This window comes from Quercus lobata, chromosome 2 (assembly GCF_001633185.2).
Source record: "Quercus lobata isolate SW786 chromosome 2, ValleyOak3.0 Primary Assembly, whole genome shotgun sequence".
Lineage (NCBI taxonomy): Eukaryota > Viridiplantae > Streptophyta > Magnoliopsida > Fagales > Fagaceae > Quercus > Quercus lobata.
In genome coordinates this window covers 99220422-99246243 of record NC_044905.1, presented here as the reverse complement: position 1 = coordinate 99246243, position 25822 = coordinate 99220422, and the positions used below count along the sequence as shown (strand labels likewise).

At 32.8% G+C, this 25822-nt stretch overlaps 3 protein-coding genes across 6 annotated transcripts; all 3 read right to left on the bottom strand.

Annotated features, from left to right (window-relative positions):
- Nucleotides 1-3710: 3710 nt before the first annotated feature.
- Nucleotides 3711-25465, bottom strand: LOC115977491 (mediator of RNA polymerase II transcription subunit 31-like). Of its 4 annotated transcripts, none has more exons than XM_031099365.1 (7): nucleotides 25272-25465; nucleotides 25113-25140; nucleotides 24359-24456; nucleotides 23332-23428; nucleotides 23094-23172; nucleotides 4171-4485; nucleotides 3711-3960 (listed from the first exon to the last, which is right to left on the bottom strand). In XM_031099365.1, the coding sequence occupies exons 1-6, from the start codon at nucleotides 25453-25455 to the stop codon at nucleotides 4204-4206; spliced, it is 768 nt and encodes a 255-aa protein (XP_030955225.1). In that variant the 5' UTR covers nucleotides 25456-25465; the 3' UTR covers nucleotides 3711-3960; nucleotides 4171-4203. The 4 variants fall into 4 exon arrangements, 3 of the variants coding, with proteins under 3 accessions (XP_030955225.1, XP_030955226.1, XP_030955227.1); XR_004088559.1 differs by lacking the exons at nucleotides 3711-3960; nucleotides 4171-4485 and adding exons at nucleotides 20814-21135; nucleotides 21232-21660 and having other exon boundaries at nucleotides 25272-25325; XM_031099367.1 differs by lacking the exons at nucleotides 3711-3960; nucleotides 4171-4485 and adding an exon at nucleotides 21121-21660 and having other exon boundaries at nucleotides 25272-25325.
- On the bottom strand, nucleotides 8325-11329 carry LOC115977489 (probable receptor-like protein kinase At1g11050). Its single transcript, XM_031099363.1, has 2 exons — nucleotides 9169-11329; nucleotides 8325-8518 (listed from the first exon to the last, which is right to left on the bottom strand). The coding sequence occupies exons 1-2, from the start codon at nucleotides 11136-11138 to the stop codon at nucleotides 8500-8502; spliced, it is 1989 nt and encodes a 662-aa protein (XP_030955223.1). The 5' UTR covers nucleotides 11139-11329; the 3' UTR covers nucleotides 8325-8499.
- On the bottom strand, nucleotides 14136-16945 carry LOC115977490 (probable receptor-like protein kinase At1g11050). The gene has a single exon (XM_031099364.1). The coding sequence runs from the start codon at nucleotides 16706-16708 to the stop codon at nucleotides 14735-14737; it is 1974 nt and encodes a 657-aa protein (XP_030955224.1). The 5' UTR covers nucleotides 16709-16945; the 3' UTR covers nucleotides 14136-14734.
- Nucleotides 25466-25822: the final 357 nt, after the last annotated feature.

Genomic DNA, 25822 nt, shown 5'->3' with positions numbered 1-25822 from the left:
CATCTCTCACAAATACACACATACACACAAAACTTTTTGCATTTTAATGCACTATTTTCACCCTTTACACTTCTACCTCTTTATATATACCTACCCATAGTCTTTCATGTCATCCCAAGTCAAATACACATAGACAAAAAACGATGTCATTTAGTTTCAATTTTTCGATGATATCTACCTAGTTCTAACATTATTCTTTCATCTAATCCTAACCCGTATGAGTTGGCTACAATCAAGGAAGGGAGGTTTGAATTTTATATTGAGTGACAATGGCAATTACGATTTTAATTTTAAGGGCGGAAGTTGTGAATTTGTGGACTTTGTAAATGATGTAGATGTGATTGACTGTAGGTGTTTGAAATGTGTATTTTATTTTAGAATTAAGGAAAAAAAAGAAAGACACATTCTATATCAACTTTTATTCTATAATATTCCTCCACAAAAAAAAATTCTCATTATTTCAATTGAATAATTATAATAGATATGTGTGTGCAATTTATAATTGAAACTTTTTATGATGCACTAATTACTAATAAAGTTCTGTAACAATTATGTTATAATACATATACAACATTCTTCAAAATCATTTTACATAAAATATTATAACATTATCCGTGCATCGCACGGGCAACTTACTAGTTAGATTTCAAATTGGAATTCAATTAGAGTCTAATTTTGCGCCATGTGTCCCAACTAATCTAATTTTTTTTAATTTTAGTGTCAAGTGAGTTAATTTAATGTAAAAATTGGATTTCAATTTGAGTTTAATTTTGCGACATGTGTCCCATCTAATTTTTTTTTTTTTAATTTTTTGTGCCAAATAAGTTAATTTAGTGTAAAAAAACGAGGAGTCCAATATAAGTAAATCATAAAAAACATAATTTTTGAATGATTTTATATTTATGAGCCTTTTTTGTAGAACTGAAAACAATTCAAGTTTATAAGTCATATATATATATATATATATATATATAAAATAATAGGTAAAGTTGAGAGAAACTTAAATTAAAATTCTAAATTAGAGTTCCAATATTGCGCCATGTGTCCTAAATTATTTATTCTTAAAGAGTTTTATTTATTAATTTTGGAATTAAATGTGGGACCACATAACAGATATTCATCCAAGTGAGTTATTAAGTACAAAAACTAAAGAGTCTAGGTAAATGAATTGTAAACAAAAAAAAAAGTTCTTCACAATAATTTATATAAAAAAAAAAACATGTACAATTTACATTTTATACTTAATAATATCCCTACAAAAATTTTCAAAGAGTTAACAAAATATAAAAATGACTATCAATAATATTTAAATTATATATATAGGAATTATATTATGCATTTTATTGTGTATTTTTAAGTGTATCCATGCATATGTATGGAGTTACAAGTTAGTTTGGATTTAAAAGAAGAGAGAGAGAGAGAGGGGTAAAATTAGATATTTATACTTTTCTATGTGATAGATAATGTATTAGTGATATCCGCTTTAAATAAATAATTTGTTTAAAGAAGATTTGTAAGAATTACTTATTTTTAGTAGTTTAAGGGTATAATTTGAGACAAAAAGTTAAAGATTAGCTTATTTTCAAAGAACTAAAGCTTAAATTATTTAAAATAATGTAAATATAAAAAGTAATGCAGAATCCACAAACAATACATAAAATAAGTAAAAAAGCTAGCTTATAATCAAATACCAAACACACACTAAAAATAAATCGTGTTCAATGGGACTTAAAAGAATGGTCTTTTATTTTTTTGGTAGATAAGGGATGGTCGCATTTGTGCTCTCAACTTCAATGGCATGTAGTTGAAATTGAACTTGATCAAAAAATTGGGGTAGCTTTTTTAATGACTAACTTAGATGAGTCTAATTCTTCTTCTTTTTTTATTATTAAAAATATATATATATATATATATATATACATATATATATATATCTTTAGACAAGTCTCATGGCAATATCTCTTTACTTTTTACGACCATAAGAAATTGCTTATTTGCGTCCCACAAAAAAATTCACGACCAAAAAGAATTGCTTATTTGCATCTCACAAAAAAGGATCATACACCTCTATCGAGAAGTCAATAAATGTGTTAATACACTTTTGTAGAAGGGGAGTTAAACGACAAGATTTTGTCACTTTTAAATATCCACCTGATGATGTTATGTGACAAAAATCATGCTCACATCTTGTAATTAGATTCTAATGGAAAATAATAGCAAAATGTTTAATTTGTGTCAAACCTAAACAATTAACTCTTAGGTTAAATCAAAAGTCTAAAAACTAAAATAACTTGTCTTTATCAAAAGCCAAAAGGGGAAAGATGAGTCAAGAATCCAATTAATTCAACTAGTAAAATCTCATCATCAAATAAGAGACTTTGCTTCGAATTGCACATGCACAAAAACAACAAAAATAGAAAGAAACTACCCGTTAGCATTTTATCCAAATGGTTAAAAAAATAAAAATAAAAAAATGAGGAAAGGAAAGTACTTGTGCCGACTGAATTTAGCAATGGATTCATTGTGCTTATCGCATACCAAGTCAAACACATGGAGGATATACTGCCAAAAAAAAAAAAAACCTTTGACACCAAAGGGGTAACAACTATGAAAGGAACTGGTATATAGTGGTTTTCCAAGATACTATGTGTACGTTTGGATATCGTTTATTTTGTTGAAAACTAAAAATTTATTGCTAAAACTACTATAACAAAATATTTTTTATTGCTACAAATGACTGTTCACCCTTTTTTAACACTTTGCTGGTCCATGAACAGTGCTATGGACCAGCCAAAAAAAGGCACTAGATACAAACGCAAACGCAACAGCTGGAAACAAACGCACCCTACATCATTCCTGGACCTAACTTATTCACAATTGAAGTTTTAATGGGAAAATATTTCCCTTGCTTTCGACTTTGGGCCATGTTCAGTTTTAGTGGAAGACTTCTTTTGCCATGTGGGTGACTTTGAATTTCTTAATTCTTACTAATTTTCCATCCAAGGTAAGTGCGTTTCAGCACGAAAACAAAACTAATTGACTAATAACAAGTTAAACTAACCAAAATTTACTATCAAATAAAAAATATTTCAAATATTTTTGGAGGACACGCTATGGGTAACAATTTCCAAAACATTTTTCATACCATTCGATTTAACAAGTTTTTACTTATTCTTATTTGAGTCTATTACTGACGTTACTTTCTCACTTACAAAAAATAACTTACCACATCAATAATTGTGAATTTTTTTGTTTTTTGTTTTTTGTTTTATTTATTTATTTATTGTCTCGAGAGTCGAGACTTATTGATATTTGTGATACCTTGTTTCGTGTAATAGTACCGGCAGCATTCTTACAATAGTCCCAATCATTAATTGAAGAGATCCACAAAGGCAAAAGCACATGCCTATCTATATAACAAATTAAATATTATTATTATTTCTATTTGGGAGAAGGGGGGTGGGGGCAGAAGCAATGTTAGGGATATAATATTTTTCACAATATTGATATGGTCAGTTGTGAGTGGAGCAACGCCACTTTCACTGGGGCTTACTATTGACACTACTTTTATTCTGCACCAATTATAATAAGTCATGTAAGCAATTGTGAAAATAATGAAAAAATGTTATATCCCTAGACTTATTGGGAACGCAAGTTGTTAACACCACACACTAAAATAACATTCACCACCCTTGAGGAGCATATGCAAATGATAATTAATCTATCTACCACCTTCAATACACTTATAAGAAAACTTGAGAATTCTGGTTACAAGTATCAAAATTCATTTGGAATCAGTGCCTATCCTGCTTCAACTTCAACCCAAAGAGAAGGAAGTATTACCTTGAAAATTATTATTCCCATTCTTTTCCCTCCTTTGACAGAAGGAAAAAGGCCCTTCATTAATGTATTCCATCCAACATATTCATGATAGATGATAGTATATGTCAAACTTCTTTCCTGTAATGAAATCATATAAGAATCAGTATTACTGGAGGTTTACACAGCTTCATTTAACTAAAAGAAAAAAGGAAATTCACTTTTTATTTTGCTTACAATAAGTGGGGGAGGGGATTTGAACCAAGTTCTCCATAAAGAGAACATGTAATGCCACTAAACTACAAGACTCTTGGTAACATAGAGAATTCATTGTTAAAGTTTTCCCCTTACCTAGCTAAACTAAAGAAAAGAACCATGTTTCCTCTATCTATCCTCCCCACTACTTATCTCCTGTACTGTAGCAGTTGCGCTGGAAGTAACAGCAATGGATGATTCAGGAGGATCAATAGGAGCAGTAACAGCAATGGTTGTAGGAGGTGTGGATGGTGGAGAAACAACAGCAATGGCTGTAGGTGGTGTGGATGGTGGAGAAACAGAAGCTGGAGTTGCAGCAGCAGCTTGAAGTTGAGACTTTGATATAATGTGTTTCAGCCTGTTGTTCTTAAAGTTCTTCCAGAAGTAGAATTGCTGCCTATGCACCAACTCCTGCCAACTCCAGATAATTTTCAAACTCATTAGCTAATTTACATGAAAAAATTTATAGTGTCAATACAAATGGAAAAATACATTTAATTTCATTGACTGTTATAACTTATAAGTCACTTTCATTTCAACCCAGAAACTCAAATTCATTACTCTCTTAATACATGCCAACAAGTGACATCTAATAAATATAAATGTCTGAGATTTAAGAGATGCACTTAAGACATTGTGCCAAAACTTAGCAACTAAAAGGAAAAAAAGAAACAAAGAAAGAAGGTTTGCCACCGCATTTATCTGGTTAGGTACACATTTTTCTACCTATAGGCTATAATAGATAACTATATGAACGCAATAGCCAGGAACTCAATTTATCATTATTTATTTTCCCTTTTGTGCATGTGTGGTGGTGTGGTGCAGGGGAGAAGGCGTAATTTCATTCCTTAGCTAGGTCGAGGGTAAACAGACATCTCTGTGGCTATGATAGCATCATGTTGCCTCTCTCTCTCAGTCAGGAATTAAAAGTGAACTTATCATTCTTTTTGCAAAACTTAAGTGACCACTTACCTAGCTTAAGCCATATAATGGAATCAACATCAACAAATAAACTACTCAGGTAAATGAAACCATCAATTTGATCCTTAGTAGGTAACAAATATACACCCATTACTGAACCAGTTAGTTGTTCCAAGTAAAAAGATATTCGATTTCAAAAAGCCACTCTGCTGCTCAAGATACAAAATAAGTGTGGTGGGTGTCCAGTCCACTGTCCAGAAAGTCAGATCCAAACCTTGTTGAATTCCAAATTCTCTCTTGTTTTCTCTCCAAGTTAAATTTGCTTCTTGGCACAGATACTGTTTGCTCATGTCCATCTTCAATTTCTTTGATTGTGCTGCTAAGTGCTAAGTCTACTTGCCTCTATTTTCAGGAGGTATATACTATGGCTATCAACATTGCCTTACAACTTTATGAATATAGTCAACCCTTCACCTATATAGTCTGGTACTCTGGTATGGCCTCCTAGATCCAGTATAATGCTCTTTGGTCATGACCAATATATGCATTTAAATGCTATAACACAATAAATCCATGCAAGGAATGGCCTCCATGCACATGGTTTCCACGTCTCTACAACCTTTCAGCAGTCCATAAATTGTTAAAACTATAACTTTCTTGATTACCTGAGCATGTCCCCGCTATTTAATCGTGGCCCACTTAGTGCTGGTGATATGCTGAAATTATTACCATTGCCACAAAACGATGGATACCCAAGAGGCGTTGGCCTATCTGGAATTGCCGGTACCTCAATATCTCCTTCCAACATTTTAAGTGCATCCAAAATGGTTGGCCTCAAAGCAACCATCACATGAGCACACAAAATCCCAACCATCACATATCTCTCCATTACGCTCTTTGGATTCAAATTCACAGAATCGTCATTTTTCGACAGAGAAGCTTCTAAAGCCTCTTCCACTTTTCCAGCTTTTACCAAAGACCAAGCCCAATCTGTTATCAGAAACGCACGTGGTGATCCTGATGACAAATCAAGAGCTTTTCTTCCACACATTATCTCCAAAACCACCACCCCAAAACTATAAACATCACTCTTCTCAGTCAGCTGTCCATAGAGTGCATATTCTGGGGCCAAGTACCCATGTGTTCCAGCCACTCTGGTTGTGATGTCGGGCCGTTTGGTTGGATTGTCGGGCTCTGGTTGGGTTTGGACAGCCCTAGCTACAACCATCAAAAAGTCAAAAGGAAAAAGATTTTTATGCAACTAGGTCACATGTATTGTTTGTTGCATAAAAATTCCTGCAATTTGGATTACATAAAAACGTTGCTCGAAAAAAAAATTTATGTACACGTAATTTTACACCCAATTTCATAATATATTGATGTGATTGACTGTAAGTAATAGACATACAATTTTACACTCGATTTTTATATGGACTAATCTTTTTTTATCGATTATTAACACACACACACAAAGGAAGATGGGAGAATCTCTTAAAGAAATTGACATTTGTGTATATCCAAAAGTGCCTAATTCTTGAATACATAGTACAAGCTTTAAATCTCTTTTACTCACACTCATTTTTTAATGTGAGATTAACCCACTGTTTTTTCTTTTAAGAATATTACGTATTTTTAACACACACACAGGAAGAAGGGATAAGGCCCTGTTATAAAATTAAGTGTGTCTGATAGTACTGGTAACATGCCTTATATAAAGTATAAAACGAGTGTTTTTTTTTTTTTTTTTAAGTTACACTTATACAAACAATATTTCTGGACTTCACGATAGGTCACTCCTCAAATAGAGCAATAATGACACTCTCTCCCTTGAGATTTATATAAAAAGGAGATATGACACTCCTCAAACTGGCAAATGAGACTCTCTTCTTGAAGTTTATATAAAAAGTTGATGTCATCTCATATTGTATCTTCTTTAACCGAACATTTTTTTTAATTAAAAAGAAATCCTACTCAAATTATTATTATTATTTTTTAATTATGGTTAACTATAATCCTTTTTTGATAGATAACTATAAGAATTTTATTAAAGTAAAACAGAAGAGTAAAAGCTAGGATGAAATACAACAAAATGCATGCTCAGATAACACAACATCAGAAAAAACCTACGAAACAGAGCCTAAAGCAAAGAGCCAGATAAACGATTTAAGAGAGACCAAGAATCTAAACTATGTGCTGCATTGTTAGCTGATCTGGGAACCCAGCTGAAATGAATATTTTGTGAAAGCTTTGCCAACCTTAGTGTATCAGCAGTTAACACTGCAATTCTCCATGGGTCTCTTCTCTATTCTGCTTCTGAAGGTCAACTATAATCCTTATACTAACTTAACTATCTTCTTCCATTATAGCAGACTGAATATAGTCTTCATTAACCACAACAACAATCATTCAAGAAACAGTCCTCATACCAAGCCATAAAGATTCTTTATAAGAAGAGAAAATGACAAAAAAAGTACACATAGTTATTTGAATCACAAAAAAACTACCCTCTCTCTCTCTTTGATTAATGATTCTATATATATGGAGACATAATTATTCACTGATTTAAGCATCGAAGGATCAATGTCAAGCACTACACCAGTGTTTATTTGATGATCCTTTTTGCATATGTTCATTGTCCACGTCAACAATGCAACCAATTGATTCATCAATCTTGAAAAGTAAAACTATGTATATAAATATGCAATAAAACAAATGCAAACTCTTGTTTTCCACCACTTATTAAAAAAAAATAACACCTCATGTTTTCCACCATTTTTTCAAGAGTAAATGTCACAAACATTATCTTATTATTAAAACTTTTTAACTAAGTCATTATGAAAATTGTTGTTTGAAATGTGAGATTTGGCCCTGTGATTGATTACCCCCTACCAAAAATAAAAAATGAAAAAATAAAAAGAAGAAGAAGCAGGAGGAGGGAAGTACCTTTTGAATTCCAAGTGCTTGATGTTTTCTCTTTCTGCTCAACAACAAATTCAACTTGATGTTCACTTGTTTAAGCATTTGATGGGAATACAAACAATTTAATCATATAAATATTTGGGTTCGTTCATTGTTCTAATCATCATCCATCTCCCCAGGCTTTCATTTTACCTGTGAAATTGATTAAAATGATATAGGGGTTTTTCTATACTGCATTATAAAACTGAAAAAATAAAAGAGAAGGAAAAACTCTTTCTCAAAACCCTTCTCTACAAAAAAAACCTACTGAGCTTGCAGCACTACAACAAAGTGTTCAATGATTTCCATTTCCAAATGACAGAGGATTACTTATGCAGGCTATCCAAGCCTCAATCTATAATTCATGGTAATAGAGAAAACTCTAACCTTGTATGTACATTTCAATACAGAATCTTTACAAGCTTGAACTGCTATCTAAATTCAGTTTTAGTTTTTACATATTTCCTTAATCTACAAAAAACCTATTACACGAAGAAAGAAGTGGAAGTGTGAAATCTTCCAAGTACTCAAACCCTACTGAAGTGCTCAACTCTCTCCAGCAAACCTGTGAAATGCAACAACCATTAAGCTTGCAACTTCCCTTTGATGACAAATGGTTCTTGAAGTCAACACAACAACACAGCCAATGGAAGCTTCATAAAGAAGAAGAAAGAAAGAAAACAAACCAAAAAATTTTACAATTCAATATGTAAAAGTACTGATAGCAAGGTTACAAGTGAATTTCCTTTTCAGTGAGATCCCACCTAGTCCTTACATTTTCACACGAGGAAGAATATATGAGAAAATAAGGAATCCTTCATGTAAGATGCTAATTGTTGAATTCCAAATTCTCTCTTGTTTTCCCTCCAAGTTAAGTTTTCTTATCGGCACAGATACTGTTTGCTCATGCCCATCTTCAATTTCTTTTATTGTGCTGCTAAGTGCTAAGTCTACTTGCCTCTATTTTCAGGAGGTACATACTATGGCTATCAACATTGCCTTACAACTTTATGAATATAGTCAACCCTTCACCTATATAGTCTGGTATGGCCTCCTAGAACCAGTATAATGCTCTTTGGTCATGACCAATATATGCATTTAAATGCTATAACACAATAAATCCATGCAAGGAATGGCCTCCATGCACATGGCTTCCACGTCTCTACAACCTTTCAGCAGTCCATAAATTGTTAAAACTATAACTTTCTTGATTACCTGAGCATGTCCTTGCTATTTAATCGTGGCCCACTTAGTGCTGGTGATATGCTGAAAGTATTACCATTGCCACTGAACAATGGATGCCCGAGAGGCGTTGGCCTATCTGGAATTGCCGGTACCTCAATATCTCCTTCCAACATTTTAAGTGCATCCAAAATGGTTGGCCTCAAAGCAACCATCACATGAGCACACAAAATCCCAACCATCACATATCTCTCCATTACGCTCTTTGGATTCGAATTCACAGAATCGTCATTTTTTGACAGAGAGGCTTCTAGAGCCTCTTCCACTTTTCCAGCTTTGACCATAGACCAAGCCCAATCTGTTATCAGAAACGCACGGGGTGATCCTGATGACAGATCAAGAGCTTTTCTTCCACACATTATCTCCAAAACCACCACCCCAAAACTATAAACATCACTCTTCTCAGTCAGTTGTCCATAAAGTGCATATTCTGGGGCCAAGTACCCATGTGTTCCAGCCACTCTGGTTGTGAGATGAGACTGACCCTCCTTGATCTGCTTTGCAAGCCCAAAATCTGCCACTCTTGCTCTCATATCTGCATCCAAAAGTATATTTGTGGCCTTAATATCTCTATGATATATTCCAGGCTTCACTCCATAGTGCAAATAAGCTAACCCCTTTGCAACATCCAAGATTATGCTCTTCCTTTGAGGCCATGTCAATGGTGACTTCCCCATTCCACTAGCACCCGACGGAAACAAATGATCATCAAGATTGCCATTAGGCATGTAATCGTATACAAGGTACCTTTGACTTCCCCTCTCATCATACTCCTCGTACCCATCAACCACACAACACCCTCTAAGTGGAACAAGATTCCGGTGCTTCAAATTGCTAATAATCTCAACCTCATTGCAAAAGTCAGCATCTCCTTGAAAATCAGACTCCACAACCTTCTTCACTGCAACCACAGTCCCATCCGCTAAGGCCCCTTTAAAAACCAATCCAAATCCACCTTGTCCAATAAAATTCTTCTGCGAAAAATTATCAGTCGCCTTCTCAAGCTCCTCAATTTTGTACCAGATTGACCCGGTATTTGGCCTCACTCTTAACTTAGACCCTTGTTCCTCCAAATCATGACCGTACCTCAAATTAGACCCCTCACCCTTCTTCCTCCTCCACCTCCTATCATACCAAAGATACAGTCCCAACAAACCAGACATAACCACAACAGCAACCCCAGCTCCTGTTAACCCAAAAGCAAGCCCCGGATGACCCTTATCCCCACCCTCTTCTGAATTAAGTTGTAAACCAAGAGGACATGTCATAACACCAACACTCTCAGGTCCATATGCATTAACAATACCAGCAGCATAAAGAACAGCAAAGTAAAAGCAATCAAGAGCTTTAGCTTGAGAGGTATTACCATCTATAGCAATCAATTCTGTCGTAACCTGGGAACCAGCTGCGACACAAGCATCACAGGAAGTGAGATCAGTGAGGTCAGACTTGCAACCTGAGTCCAAAGCAGTAGCGGGTCCAAGCTTATTGACCCAATCTTTGGTACTCTCTATGTGGGCACAGACGTTTGGTGAAATCACAAACTGAAGAGGATTGAAGTAAGAGGAGACAAGCGTGGTGGGGAGTGAAAGTGCGGTGATTTTGGATTGGAAATCATTGAGACAAGAAGTGGAAGTTGGGAGGTCAGGGAGGTTGAAAAGTGAGGTTTCTTTGAGGCGTCGGGCAAGGCCTATGGCAAAGAGGGACAGGAGAGTTTGATAACATGAGTGTGGGGGGTTTACGTTTTGGGCAGTTGTGACGTTTATGGTTTCTGTGGGCTGCAACTTTTGGCAAAGGGATTGGTTCCATGGGATATTTAGGACATAGCTAAGATCCATTGGACATGTAGCGGAGGTGTTTGAATCTGCTGAGGTTAATAAAGAGACAGAACATAATAAGAGTGAAAGAAACAACAGCACAAAATTAGCAACAAGATTCTTCATGGCTGTTGTGTGGTGTGGTGTGGTGTGTGTGCTTGGATTCTGATTTCAGATAGATATGGGTTATTAACTAGAACTGGAAAGGGGTAGCAGCCATTGATGATTCTTACAAGAGTTTAAGATTTTTTGAGACAGAGGAGAGCTTTGGTCAAACACACAGGCTTATCAGCAGTTCATCTATGGCTGCTGACAAAGTGTACTTTGTTTCGTTAATATCAATTTTTTTTTTGTACTTAATAAATAAGTGATATATTTTTTTAAAAATCATATTAAATTATCTAATAAATGATTAATTTATTTTTTTATAGTATAAAAAATTATAATTAATTTATTAGAATAATTTTATATAATTTTTTTGAAATAAATATCACTCATTGATTAAATAAAAAATATCTAAAAAATATTAAATTAGTATTTTTGAAATATAATATACTTTCTCGTCGGTGTCACATTTGTTGGACATGTGGTGCTTTGTTAAAGAAGTCTCCACCGAGTTATTCTTCTATCGGACGTACAAGGTCTACCAACTACTGCAAGCTTTTCGTAACGGACGATCCTACTGAGGAAGAATCTAGTGGATTTCACGCGGCAAAAGTAATAGACATATTACAAAGCATCTCTAGTAAACTACGAGGGAAATTTTTTTTAATGAATTGTGATATTTATCTTTTATCAATTTAGTTTTTCAAATATATTTTTTAATAGATTTTTTTATCCTTCTTTCATATTATTTAAATATTACTTTTTATTTATTCTTTATTCTTTTTTAATCTTTATTTTTTCTTTCTTTATTCATTCTCAACAATTATATTTTTCAACAAAAAGTGTTACATCTACATTATTTTTTGCAATACTTTTACAAAAATCATAACAAAATATTATATGGAAAGTTATTACTAGTTCTAATTTGAACCTACTACTGAAATTATATCTTTACTCACCAATATTAACTAATTACATAAAATTTATTGTGAAAATATTGTGATAGTAATTTTAAATTGTGATTTCTTATTCTTTACCTTTCTTTCAACCTTACGTTTCCTCTCTTTTTTTTTTCTCTTGCATTTTGTCCCCCCCCCCCCCCACACACACATACACACACACACACACGTACCCATAGGATTCCATCCTCTCCTCTCTCTTTTTTTTTTTCCTTTACTTTCCACTTGATTCCAGAACCCTCCTCTCTCTTTTTTTCTCCAGCTCTCTCATTTTCTACTTTTTTTTTCTTTTTCTACTTGATTCCATAAATTCTCTAGCTCTTTCTGTGATACGTCTCATATAATTTTGCTTGCCTTTTGGTGTCATTATCTTCAAACACACATAGACACGTATGGAGAGAAAGGAGAAATCGCCTCTGCTTCACCACACCACCACCGTTACTCCTCCTCACTGCGGAGTGCATGCAACCAGGGGTCACATCAGCTTCTATTTTTTTTTCTTGTTCTTGATTAGTTGTAGTTTCTGCTTTTAGATTTGTTAGGTCAGCTTTTTTTTTTCTTGATCTTTTGTTGTTGTTCTATTTTTTTTCTTCTGTTCTTGATCTGTTGTTGTTGTTGTTTTTTTTATTTTTTTTTATTTATTGTTTAAATTATATCAATTTTATGAGAGTAAGAATTTTTTTGCTTTTATTGTTGTGGTTTGATTAATTTTAAGATTATGTTTTTGAGTTTGTATTTTGATTATGCTTGAGTTTAGAGATGTTTGAAAGAAAGATGGTTGTATTTGTAGCCATGAGAGGAGAGAGAAAGTGAGGAAAGAGAAAAAAGTCTTTTTTAAATTCAACCGGTATTATTTTAAGGGGAAATATTTTTTGCATAAGCTACAGTAGCTCTCCAGCCAAAAGAGCTACTGTAGCTCTTTTGCATAAGCTACAGTAGCTCTCCAGACAAAAGAGCTACTGTAGCTCTCCAGGCCTGGAGAGCTACTGTAGCAAATCTAAAAAAAAAAAAAAATGGAGATAGAGGGGTTTTTTTGTGTGAACAGTGACTTTTTTGGAGAAAAAATAGAAATAGCTTGACTATTGGAGATGCTCTAAAATGTTAATATTGTTATATATTTTGAATTAGTATCTATATTCAATTACATGTTTTTTATATTCTTAATGTTCATGTTAAATTTCGTTTAAATTAGATGGCTTTAACTATTCGATTTATAAACTTATTTTTTTATTCATAAATTTAGAGTATAAAATTTTAGAATTTAAATATTTGAATTGATGACATAACTATTGATTTTTGATCTTCTTGAAATTTCGTAAGTGTAGAGAATATAATAAGAAAATTTAATTAATAATGGATTTGTCAAAGGACAAAATTTAGTTATAAAATTAGTTGTAACATAAGGCTACAACCTTGCTTAATATATTTTTATTGGATATGAATTTTGATAAAATCATTCTTAAATTATTTCTTCTTCTTATATTCTCATGCTTGCAAAATTTTTAGAAAATTAAAGATTAATAGTTATGTCATTAATAAATTTTTTAAATTGCAAGTTTTTGTAATTCAAAATTATGCATAAAATATAAACTTATACATCATATAGTAAATAAAATCTGGTTGACATAAAAATTTACATATGTATTAAGAGTGTAAAGAATATGTAACTCAAAGGTTAGATTTTCAAAATATGTAGTAATATTTATTTTATAGAATCAAATTTTAACCTTGTACTACAACTTATTTTATATCTAAACTTTGTCTTTTGTCAAAATTCACATCAAATATAAAGATATAATGAGAGTTTGTAGCCATAGACTTCAAACAAAATTTGTTCATAAACACATGCTTTTTTTGACTTAACTAGACCAATTTATGAATACTAATTTTAGGGTATATGACAAATGTCATTTTATATGTCATGTCTTTTTTCATATTAAATTTTGGTTACTTTATAAGTAAAGAAAAAGAAAAAAATGATATATGTCCAGTTGTGATTAATGAAACATTAAATAAAACACTAGAAATTTCCTTTAAAAAAAAAAACTAAAAATGAAAGAAATAATTTTTATTCAAATTTTACTAGATAAAGTTTAAAAATTTACACTAATATAAGTAGAATAATTGGTAAAATTTCAAAGTCTTTCAAACTCTTATCATATTTTTGAGTTTTGTCCTTTCTAAAGCTTTGTCACGTGGGTGGGGTCACCAAACTAAAAGGCAAACAAAAGATGAAACAAAGCAAAAACTAAAGTAAAAAGTTGTAAGAAAAGAAGCTAATTGTTGAATTCCGAATTCTCTCTCGTTTTCCCTCCAAGTTAAGTTTGCTTCTTGGCACAGATTCTGTTTGCTCATGCCCATCTTCAAATTCCTTGATTGTGCTGCTAAGTGCTAAGTCTACTTGCCTCTATTTTCAGGAGTTATATACCTTGGCTATCAACATTGCCTTACAACTTTATGAATATAGCCAACCCTTCACCTATATAGTCTGGTATGGCCTCCTAGAACCAGTATAATGCTCTTTGGTCATGACCAATATATGCATTTAACTGCTATAACACAATAAATCCATGCAAGGAATGGCCTCCATGCACATGGCTTCCACATCTCTACAACCTTTCAGCAGTCCATAAATTGTTAAAACTATAACTTTCTTGATTACCTGAGCATGTCCTTGCTATTTAATTGTGGCCCACTTAGTGCTGGTGATATGCTGAAATTCTTACCATTGCCACTGAACGATGGATGCCCGAGAGGCGTTGGCCTATCTGGAATTGCCGGTACCTCAATATCTCCTTCCAACATTTTAAGTGCATCCAAAATGGTTGGCCTCAAAGCAACCATCACATGAGCACACAAAATTCCAACCATCACATATCTCTCCATTATGCTCTTTGGATTTGAATTCACAGAATCGTCATTTTTCGACAGAGAAGCATCTAAAGCCTCTTCTACTTTTCTAGCTTTTATCAAAGACCAAGCCCAATCTGTTATCAGAAACGCACGTGGTGATCCTGATGACAAATCAAGAGCTTTTCTCCCACACATTATCTCCAAAACCACCACCCCAAAACTATAAACATCACTCTTCTCAGTCAGCTGTCCATAGAGTGCATATTCCGGGGCCAAGTACCCGTGTGTTCCAGCCACCCTGGTTGTGAGATGAGACTGACCCTCCTTGATCTGCTTTGCTAGCCCAAAATCTGCCACTCTTGCTCTCATATCTGCATCCAGAAGTATATTTGTGGCCTTGATATCTCTATGATATATTGCAGGCTTCACTCCATAGTGCAAATAAGCTAACCCCTTCGCAACATCCAAGATTATGCTCTTCCTTTGAGGCCATGTCAATGGTGACTTCCCCATTCCACTAGCACCCGACGGAAACAAATGATCATCAAGATTGCCATTAGGCATGTAATCGTATACAAGGTACCTTTGACTTCCCCTCTCATCATACTCCTCGTACCCATCAACCACACAACACCCTCTAAGTGGAACAAGATTCCGGTGCTTCAAATTGCTAATAATCTCAACCTCATTGCAAAACTCAGCATCTCCTTGAAAATCAGACTCCACAACCTTCTTCACTGCAACCACAGTCCCATCCACTAAGGCCCCTTTAAAAACCATTCCAAATCCACCTTGTCCAATAAAATTCTTCTGCGAAAAATTATCAGTCGCCTTCTCAAGCTCCTCAATTTTGTACCAGATTGACCCGGTATTTGGCCTCACTCTTAACTTAGACCCTTGTTCCTCCAAATCATGACCGTACCTCAAATTAGACCCCTCACCCTTCTTCCTCCTCCACCTCCTATCATACCAAAAATACATCCCCAACAAACAAGACATAACCACAACAGCAACCCCAGCTCCTGTTAACCCAAAAACAAGCCTTGAATGACCCTTATCCCCCGAACCCTCTTCTGAATTAAGTTGTAAACCAAGAGGACATGTCATAACACCAACACTCTCAGGTCCATATGCATTAACAATACCAGCAGCATAAAGAACAGCAAAGTAAAAGCAATCTAGAGCTTTAGCTTGAGAGGTATTACCATCTATAGCAAGCAATTCTTTCTGAACCTGGTACCCAGCTGAGACACAAGCATCACAGGAAGTGAGATCAGTGAGGTCAGACTTGCAACCTGAGTCCAAAGCACTAGTGGGTCCAAGCTCATTGACCCAATCTTTGGTAGTCTCTATGTGGGCACAGATGTTTGGTGAAATCACAAACTGAACAGGAGAGAAGCAAGAGGAGACAAGTGTGGTGGGGAGTGAAAGTGCGGTGATTTTGGATTGGAAATCATTGAGACAAGAAGTGGAAGTTGGGAGGTCAGGGAGGTTGAAAAGTGAGGTTTCTTTGAGGTGTTGGGCAAGGCCTATGCCAAAGAGGGACAAGAGGGTTTGACAACATGATTGTGTGGTGGTTACGTTTTCGGCAGTGACGCTTATATTTTCTGTGGGCTGCAACTTTTGGCAAAGGGATTGGTTCCATGGGATTCTTAGGACATAGCTAAGATCCATTGGACATGTAGCGGAGGTGTTTGAATCTGCTGAGGTTAATAAAGAGACACAACATAATAAGAGTGAAAGAAGCAACAACCCAAAATTAGCAACAAGATTCTTCATGGTTGTGGTGTGTGGATTCTGATTCAGAGAGATATGGGTTATTAACTAGAAGTCTAGAACTGTAAAGGGGTGGCAGCCAGTTTAAGATTTTTTTTGAGAGAGAGAGAGGAGACTCAGTTTTGGTCAAACACACAGGCTTATCAGCAGTTCATCTGTGGCTGCTGGAATGGTGTCAGTGTCACACTTATTGGACATGTGGTGCTTTGTTTTGCGTAAGAAGTCAAAACTACTACTCCACCGAGGTATTCTGGAGGACGTACAAGGTTTACCTACTACTACCAGCTTTTCTTAACAGGCGATTCTGCTGAGGAAGGATCTAGTGGATTTCACTCCATGGCGATGCTGCAAAAGTAAATAAACATATTACGACACTAAAATGTTATTATTGTTATATATTTTGAATTAGTATCTTATTGAATTACTTTTTCTTTTTTGATTTTAACGTTCTTATCAAATTTTGTTCAAATTAAATAGTTTTGACTATTCAATTGATAAATTTATTTTTTATACATAATTTAAGAGTATAAAATTTTAGAATTTAAATATTTGAATTGATAACATAATTATTGATTTTTGATCTTATTGAAATTTTGTATGTGTAGAGAATATAATAAGAAAATTTAATTAATAATGAATTTGTCAAATGACAAAATTTAGTTACAAAATTTTTTGTAACATATGGCTACAACCTTACTTTATATCTTTTTATTGGATATAAATTTTGACAAATTCATCGTTAAATTATTTCCTTTTTTTATATCCTCATACTTGCAAAAATTTTAGAAAATTAAAGACCAATCGCTATGTCATCAATAAATTTTTTAAATTGTAAGTTTTTGTAATTTAAAATTACGCATAAAATATAAATTTATAGATCATATAGTAAATAAAATCCGATTAATAAAAAAGTTTATATATGTATTAAGAGTGTAAAGAACATGCAATTCAATGGTTAAATTTTCAAAATATGTAGTAATATTTATTTTATTGAGTAACGTTGTAACTTTATATTGCAACTTATTTTATAGCTAAACTTTATCTTTTAATTTATCAAAATTCACATCAAATATAAAGATATAGGGAGAGTTTGTAACCATAGACTACAAACAAAATTTGTTCATAAACATATGATTTTTTTGACTTAACTAGACCAATTCATGAATACTAATTTTAGGATATATGACAAATGTCATTTTATATGTCAGGTCTTTTTTTTTTTTTTTTCATATTAAATTTTGGATACTTTATAAGTTAAGAAAAAGAAAAAATGATATATGTCTAGTTGTGATTAATGTAACATTAAATAAAACACTAGAAATTTCCTTTTATAAAAAAAAAATGAAAGAAATAATTTTTATCCAAATTTTACTAGATAAAGTTTAAAAATTTATATGATAATAAGTAGAATAATTGGTAAAATTTCAAAGTCTTTCAGCAACGTAACAAATTAAAGCTTTTGTTGATGGGATGTCCTTGTCCACTGGTTGAGGACGCATCATCATCATTATTATTTTTGATGATTTGAAGATATCTTTCCTTGGTCTTCACAAAAAAAAGATATCATTCTTTGTTTGTTAGCCTCTATTTGGGAAGCGCGTATTGCACTTCCGTTATGCGTTTTTTTTCTTATATGGGTTTTGTGTACTGTTTATGAGTCTTATAAATACTTTTTTTTTTAATAAAAATAACTTTAAAATTAGATTTCACAGTATTATTCACATATTTAAAAATTATTTTACTACAGTATTTTTAGTTTTTAATTTTTAATAATAAACGATATCCAAACAGACCATAGTCTGTCTTTATTACTTGTTAAGGCCGGCTATGGGCTATGGTTATAACACATAAAACGTGTTATGGTTGCAAGGAAAAAGCTATATACTTTTAATCCTTTTTATTTTGTAAGAATTTGAATTTAAAAGAAGAGACAGAGGGGTAAAATTAGATATTTATGGGGTGTTTGATACATACACTTAAAAATTGAAAATTGTTATTTAAAAACATGTGTGAAAATACATGTAGGTAAAAAAGTGTGTGGAAATATGTGTAATATTATTTAAAAATTGAAAATTGTTGTTTAAAAACATGTACCAAACACCCCTTATACTTTTCTATTTGATAGATAATGGATTACTTATATTTGCTTTAAATAAGTAACTTGTTTAAAGTAGATTAGTAAAAATTGCTTATTTTTAGTAATTTAAGTGCATAATTTGAGACAAAAAGTTAAAGATTTGCTTATTTTCAAAGAACTAAAACTTAAATTATTTAAAATAATGTAAAGATAAAAAGTAACGTAAAACCCACAAACAGTACATAAAATAGGTAAAAAGCTAGCTTATAATTAAATACCAAACACACACTAAAATCAAATACTAATGAAAAATTAAAATTATTTTACTATTCAATTTATTTTTGCTACTATTTATGAGCCTCATTGTATTTTTTTGATACTATTCATGGGCCCTGCTATACTATTTCAACTAACTTTTACCTTTATTTATAATACTTTTAACAATAAGATTTCAATTTCAACAAAATAAGCAGTATCCAAACAGACACTAAAAATAAATCGTGTTCAATGGGACTTAAAAGAATGGTCTTTCATTTTTTTTGGTAGATAAGGGACCACAAAGAATTGCTTATTTGCATCTCACAGAAAAGGATCATACACCTCTATCGAAAAGTCAATAAATGTGTTAATACACTTTTGTAGAAGGGGAGTTAAACGACAAGATTTTGTCATTTTTAAATATCCACCTGATGATGTTATGTGACAAAAATCATGCTCACATCTTGTAATTAGATTCCAACGGAAAATAATAGCAAAATATTTAATTTGTCACAAACCTAAACAATTAACCGTCAGGTTAAATCAATAGTCTAAAAACTAAAATAACTTGCCTTCATCAAAAGCCAAAAGGGGAAAGATGAATCAAGAATCCAATAAATTCAACTAGTAAAATCTTGTCATCAAATAAGAGACTTTGCTTTGAATCGCACATACACAAAAACAACAAAAATAGAAAGAAACTACCCGTTAGCATTTTATCCAAATGGTACAAAAATAAAAATAAAAAAATGAGGAAAGGAAAGTACTTGTGCCGACTGAATTTAGCAATGGATTCAATGAACTTATCGCATACCAAGTCAAACACATGGAGGTTATACTGCCCAATAAAGTAAAATAAAAAAAAAAACCTTTGACACCAAAGGGGTAACAACTATGAAAGGAACTCGTATTTTTTCTTTCTTTATTTATTATTTTTTTGTGATAATCATGAAAGAAACTGGTATATAGTGGTCTTCCAATATACTATATCATTCCTGGACCTAACTTATTGACAATTGAAGTTTTGATGGGAAAATATTTCCCTTGCTTTCGACTTTGGGCCATGTTTAGTTTGAGTGGAAGACTTCTTTTGCCATGTGGGTGACTTTGAATTTCTTAATTCTTACTAATTTTCCATCCATAGTAAGTGCGTTTCAGCACGAAAACAAAACAAAACTAATTGACTAATAACAGGTTAAACTAACCAAAATTTACTACTGAATAAAAAAAATTTCAAATATTTTTGGTGGAAATGCTACGAGCAACAATTTCCACAGTATTTTTCATACCATTCGATTTAACAAGTTTTTACTTATTTTTATTTGAATCTATCACTGACATCACTTTCTCACTTACAAAAAATAACTTGCCACATCAACAATTGTGATTTATTTTATTTATTTATTTATTTATTTTTTTTGTCTCGAGACTTATTGATATTTTTGATACCTTGTTTCATGTAATAGTACCGGCAGCATTGCTTACAATAGTCCCAATCATTAATTGAAGAGATCCACAAAGGCAAAAGCACATGCCTATCTATATAACAAATTGGATATTATTATTATTATTATTTCTGTTTGGGAGAAGGGGGGTGGGGGCAGAAGTAATGTTAGGGATATAATATTTTTCACAATATTGATATGGTCTGTTGTGAGTAGAGCAACGCTACTTTCACTTGGGCCCACTATTGACACTACTTTTATTGTGCATCAATCATAATAAGTTATGTAAGCAATTGTGAAAATAATGAAAAAATGTTATATCCCTAAACTTATTGGGAACGCAAGTTGTAACACCACACACTAAAATAACATTCACCACTTCTGAGTGAGCATATGCAAATGATAATTAATCTATCTAACACCTTCAATACACTTATAAGAAATCTTGAGAATTCTGGTTACAAGTATCAAAATTCATTTAGAATCAGTGCCTATCCTGCTTCAACTTGAACCCAAAGAAAAGGAAGTATTACCTTAAAAATTATTATTCCCTTTCTTTTCCCTTCTTTGACAAAAGGAAAAAGGCCCTTCATTAATGTATTCCATCCAACATATTCATGATAGATGATAGCATATGTCAAACTTCTTTCCTGTAATGAAATCATATAAGAATCAGTATAACTGGGGGTTTACACAGCTTCATTTAACTAAAAGAAAAAAGGAAATTCACTTTTTATTTTGCTTACAATAAGTGGGGGAGGGGATTTGAACCAAGTTCTCCATAAAGAGAACATGTAATGCCACTGAGCTACAAGACTATTGGTAACATAGAAAATTCATTGTTAAAGTTTTCCCCTAAACTAGCTAAACTAAAGATAAGAACCATGCTTCCTCTATCTATCTACCCCACTACTTATCTCCTGTACTTTAGCAGTTGGGCTGGATGTAACAGCAATGGATGATTCAGGAGGATCAATAAGAGCAGTAACAGCAATGGTTGTAGGAAGTGTGGATGGTGGAGAAACAACAGCAATGGCTGTAGGTGGTGTGGATGGTGGAGAAACAGAAGCTGGAGTCGCAGCAGCAGCTTGAAGTTGAGACTTTGATATAATGTGTTTCAGCCTGTTGTTCTTAAAGCTCTTCCAGAAGTAGAATTGCTGCCTATGCACCAACTCCTGCCAACTCCAGATAATTTTCAAACTCATTAGCTAATTTACATGAAAAAATTTATAGTGTCAATACAAATGGAAAAATACATTTAATTTCATTGACTGTTATAACTTATAAGTCACTTTCATTTCAACCCAGAAACTCAAATTCATTATTCTCTAAATACATACCAACAAGTGACATCTAATGATATAAATGTCTGAGATTTAAGAGATGCACTTAAGACATTGCGCCAAAACTTAGCAACTAAAAGGAAAAAAAGAAACAAAGAAGGAAGGTTTGCCAATGCATTTATCTGATTAGGTAGACATTTTTCTACCTATAGACCATAATAGATAACTATATGAACGCAATAGCCAGGAACTCAATTTATTATTATTTATTTTCCCTTTTGTGCATGATATGTGGTGTGGTGCAGGGGAGAAGGCGTAATTTCATTCCTTAGCTAGGTCGAGGGTAAACAGACACCTCTGTGGCCATGATAGCATCATGTTGCCTCTCTCTCTCAGTCAGGAATTAAAAGTGAATTTATCATTCTTTTTGCAAAACTTAAGTGACCACTTGTTCCCTAGATTAAGCCATATAATGGAATCAACATCAACAAATAAACTACTTAAGTAAATGAAACCCTCAATTTGATCCTCAGTAGGTAACAAATATACAACCATTACTGAACAATACAATTCAAAGAGCCACTCTGTTGCTCAAGATACAAAATAAGTGGGGTGGGTGTCCAGTCCAGCAGTGGCAGCTCTACATGCAAGCCAGGGTGGTCACAGGACCACCCTGACCTGCAAAAAAATGTATATATATGCTTGCCAAAAAAATATTATATGCTAAACTAACCCAATGTGACTATCCTCATAAAAATTTTGAACACCCTGACTTGATAATTACAAAAATTTAGGTTCAACAAAAATAAGAGTAGTGCTACCATATTCACAACATTTTCACAATAATTTTACAACAAATCTAATGTAGTAAGCTATTACTGATTCTAATTTGGGCCAAATACTAATATTATTTTTTTACCTACCAATAACAACCTTTTGCATGAGATTTATTGTAAAAATATTGTGGACGTAGCATTACTCCAAAATTAATTTTGCCTCCAAACATAATTCTTAATCCTTGTTTTTTTTAAAGCTTAAATAACAACAATAAATATTAGTTCAAATAACAACAAATATAAACCAAACAAAAACAAGATAAGACCAAACAACAAGAAATGAAAAAATTATTCAACAAAAAGCCTATTATAAAACAAAAAGTAAATATTTGTAACTTGTTCAACCTATTCAATAAAAATAATTTCTAATTTCATTTTTCTTTAAAAAATTGTACCAATAAAAATATTGTGGTAATTTAAATTTCTTAGCGACCACCCTAAAAAATATTCCTAGAGCCGCAACTGGTATCCAAAAAGTCAGATCCTAACCTTGTTGCCTGGATGTGCCATTGAACTGCGAAAGTTTGCATTTTGGAGAAGTTCGAGAAAGTACAGGCAATGGGGATACCTGATACAATCCTAGTAAGTAAGTATATGTATTTGGATGTCACAATATAATGATATATATAAGACCATTAATCGACAGAATCAGACAATAAAATAAGCAGTTGCTCAGCTTTATTTCGAGCCTAATGCTACAGTCATTGGATAAGTAGAATTAGCTCACATTATAAATTTTGCATACTCTGGTCGTTGCCAGTATTGAAGGTATCTCAAGTAGCCAATAAAAGCTTCATCCTCAAAATAGCGATTTTGAGCCAAATCTGCATCAGAAATGAAAAACATTCTCAAGTGCATGGCATATATGGTATAAAAGGCTAAGTATTAATAACTGGCATATAGAATAAACATCATACTAATGTTACAAGACAAAATGCCTTTGTAATTACTTTCTGAATTGGCTGCTACCACCATTGACAAATATTAAGTAAATTATCCATATTAATGATCTCTATGCTTTATCACAATTACCTTTTAAAGGAAGATGTGAGTGAGAAGCAATACAAGCACATTACTTTCTCTGCTTCCATCTTTCACCACACAAATCGATAGGTTTTTATTTAAAAACTTGAAAGCAGTAAAGGTACTTATAGAAGTTCCTTTCTGTCAAGTAAGCACTACCTAAGCTAGTCATATCACCTATACTTATAAATGCAAGACTTGCTTAGGAAGGCAAATAGCCAAGGCATCATCTGGATATCCTGACAACAGAATTGAAGAGGTGGGGGGGGGGGGGGGGGGGGGAGGGTGGTATGTTTGATGCAATGATGAGTTTATTGTCCACATTGTGTACAACGAAGAATCAACACTTCATGGCTCTGTAATTTGGTTCAAATAGCAAGGAAAAGTTTTAGATTAATGTGACTGATGGTCAATTTTTGATTCAATCAGAAACAGGAAGTTGATTAACCATTTCAGTCTTGAAATACATTTAATGCCTAGTAATGCTCTTTATACTGATCTAAAACAGATTCTTTATTTTCACTAAAGAATTTGACATTCCATACAGATTTTAATTGCACATGCATAAGGTATGGATTTCATTTGGATATAAATATTTTCAAGATATATATACAAGGCATATACAAGATCATTCAACCACAATCTGTGGATCCCAAATGGGTGCTTTCTATGCCTATAGTATAACACCACTACCATACCAAGTGAATTTCACACGAAAATAACCAACTTACAGTGTATGTAAGTAGGATTAGCTAGACACTGAACAAATTCAAGTTCGAGCAAAAATCTCTGCCTCCCATCATCAGGATCTTTATACAAGGTTTTTGGCCTGAAATTAAGACACCCAAGTCAGTAGAGTGTACTTAGTTGTTTTATAGCAACGCTGCTAGTTTGGTTGCACTGAGCTGAAAATTCTCTACCTCTTTGTTCTAAATAAAATTCTCATTCATATATAACAAATAATAATAACAATAAATTAAGATACCCATTACCCATTATTAAGTCGGACAGATAAAAAAGACATTTTTTACATTCTTATTAAGGTCATATCCAATACACAAAACTCTCACTTTTGTGGGTTTCAAGAAAGGTAATTTGCAAATTAGTAAATCATTATTATAATGGTTTTCCATTTTAGAAGTATAAAAAAACTTTTACTTTCTCAAACCCCAAATAATATAATAACTAAATAAAATATTTAGTTGAGATTAAGGCATTCTTTTGTGTATTTGTTCAATAAATATGATGCATTCTTTAACATCACTCCAAAGCACCAATTTGCTTCTTTTTTTCATAGGTGGAATTTAAAACACAAGTCCTTATTCGACAACAAAAAACTTTACCGATTGAGCTAGATTTTTTGTGTTTGACATGTAACTCATGATATATTTCAATTTCTTTCCTTTTCACACCATTTCTTGGCAACCAAACACAACACACATTTTGCACATACAAAAAAGTGAAAAGATGTTTAGAGATACTTACGAGGTTGATATAGCTGTGTCCTCACTTTCTGCATTGGAAGCCATGAAACAAAATAAACCTCCACATCAACCACAACCCAGAAAATAAACAAACAAACAAACTAACTAAAAGTTTAGAATAAAAAAAACTGCCTTGTTATATAAAAAAGAATTTACATACCAGATGACATCCTCAAAGATTGTAGCTTTTTCGAGGAAACCGATGTTGATGTGGAGTGTAGTGTAAGCTTTGTTTGGTAGCTGAGAAAGATGGAAATGGAGAGTTTAAAATGTTGTCTGGCGTTGCCGTTATGGCTTTCGTGATTTTGGGGCTGTGAAAATGTGAACCTCTTTCCCATTTTCATTTTTTTTTCGTGTCTGCATTTTCTTAGCCAGCAAGAAAACTAGTGTGGGCCCAGCAGTAATTACCCATATGCTATGTGGGCCTCAATTTTTAGTTTGCTATGTAAGGCAACCTAAACGATTCACTTCTTTTTTTTTTTTTTTTTTTTTTTTTTTTTTTTGAGATTACTTAGAAAGTTGTGTATATACCATTTTTCAAAAGGTTTTTAAATTTCTCAATTAAAGTCCTAATTTAAAATACCATTTCAATTTGAAACCTTTATCAATTTATATTATTTATTTCCATCAATTCTAGTAATAGAGTAAAAAAAAGTGAAAAATTATTTATTAAATTCTTCATTTCACATAGAGTTTATTCATAAATCAATT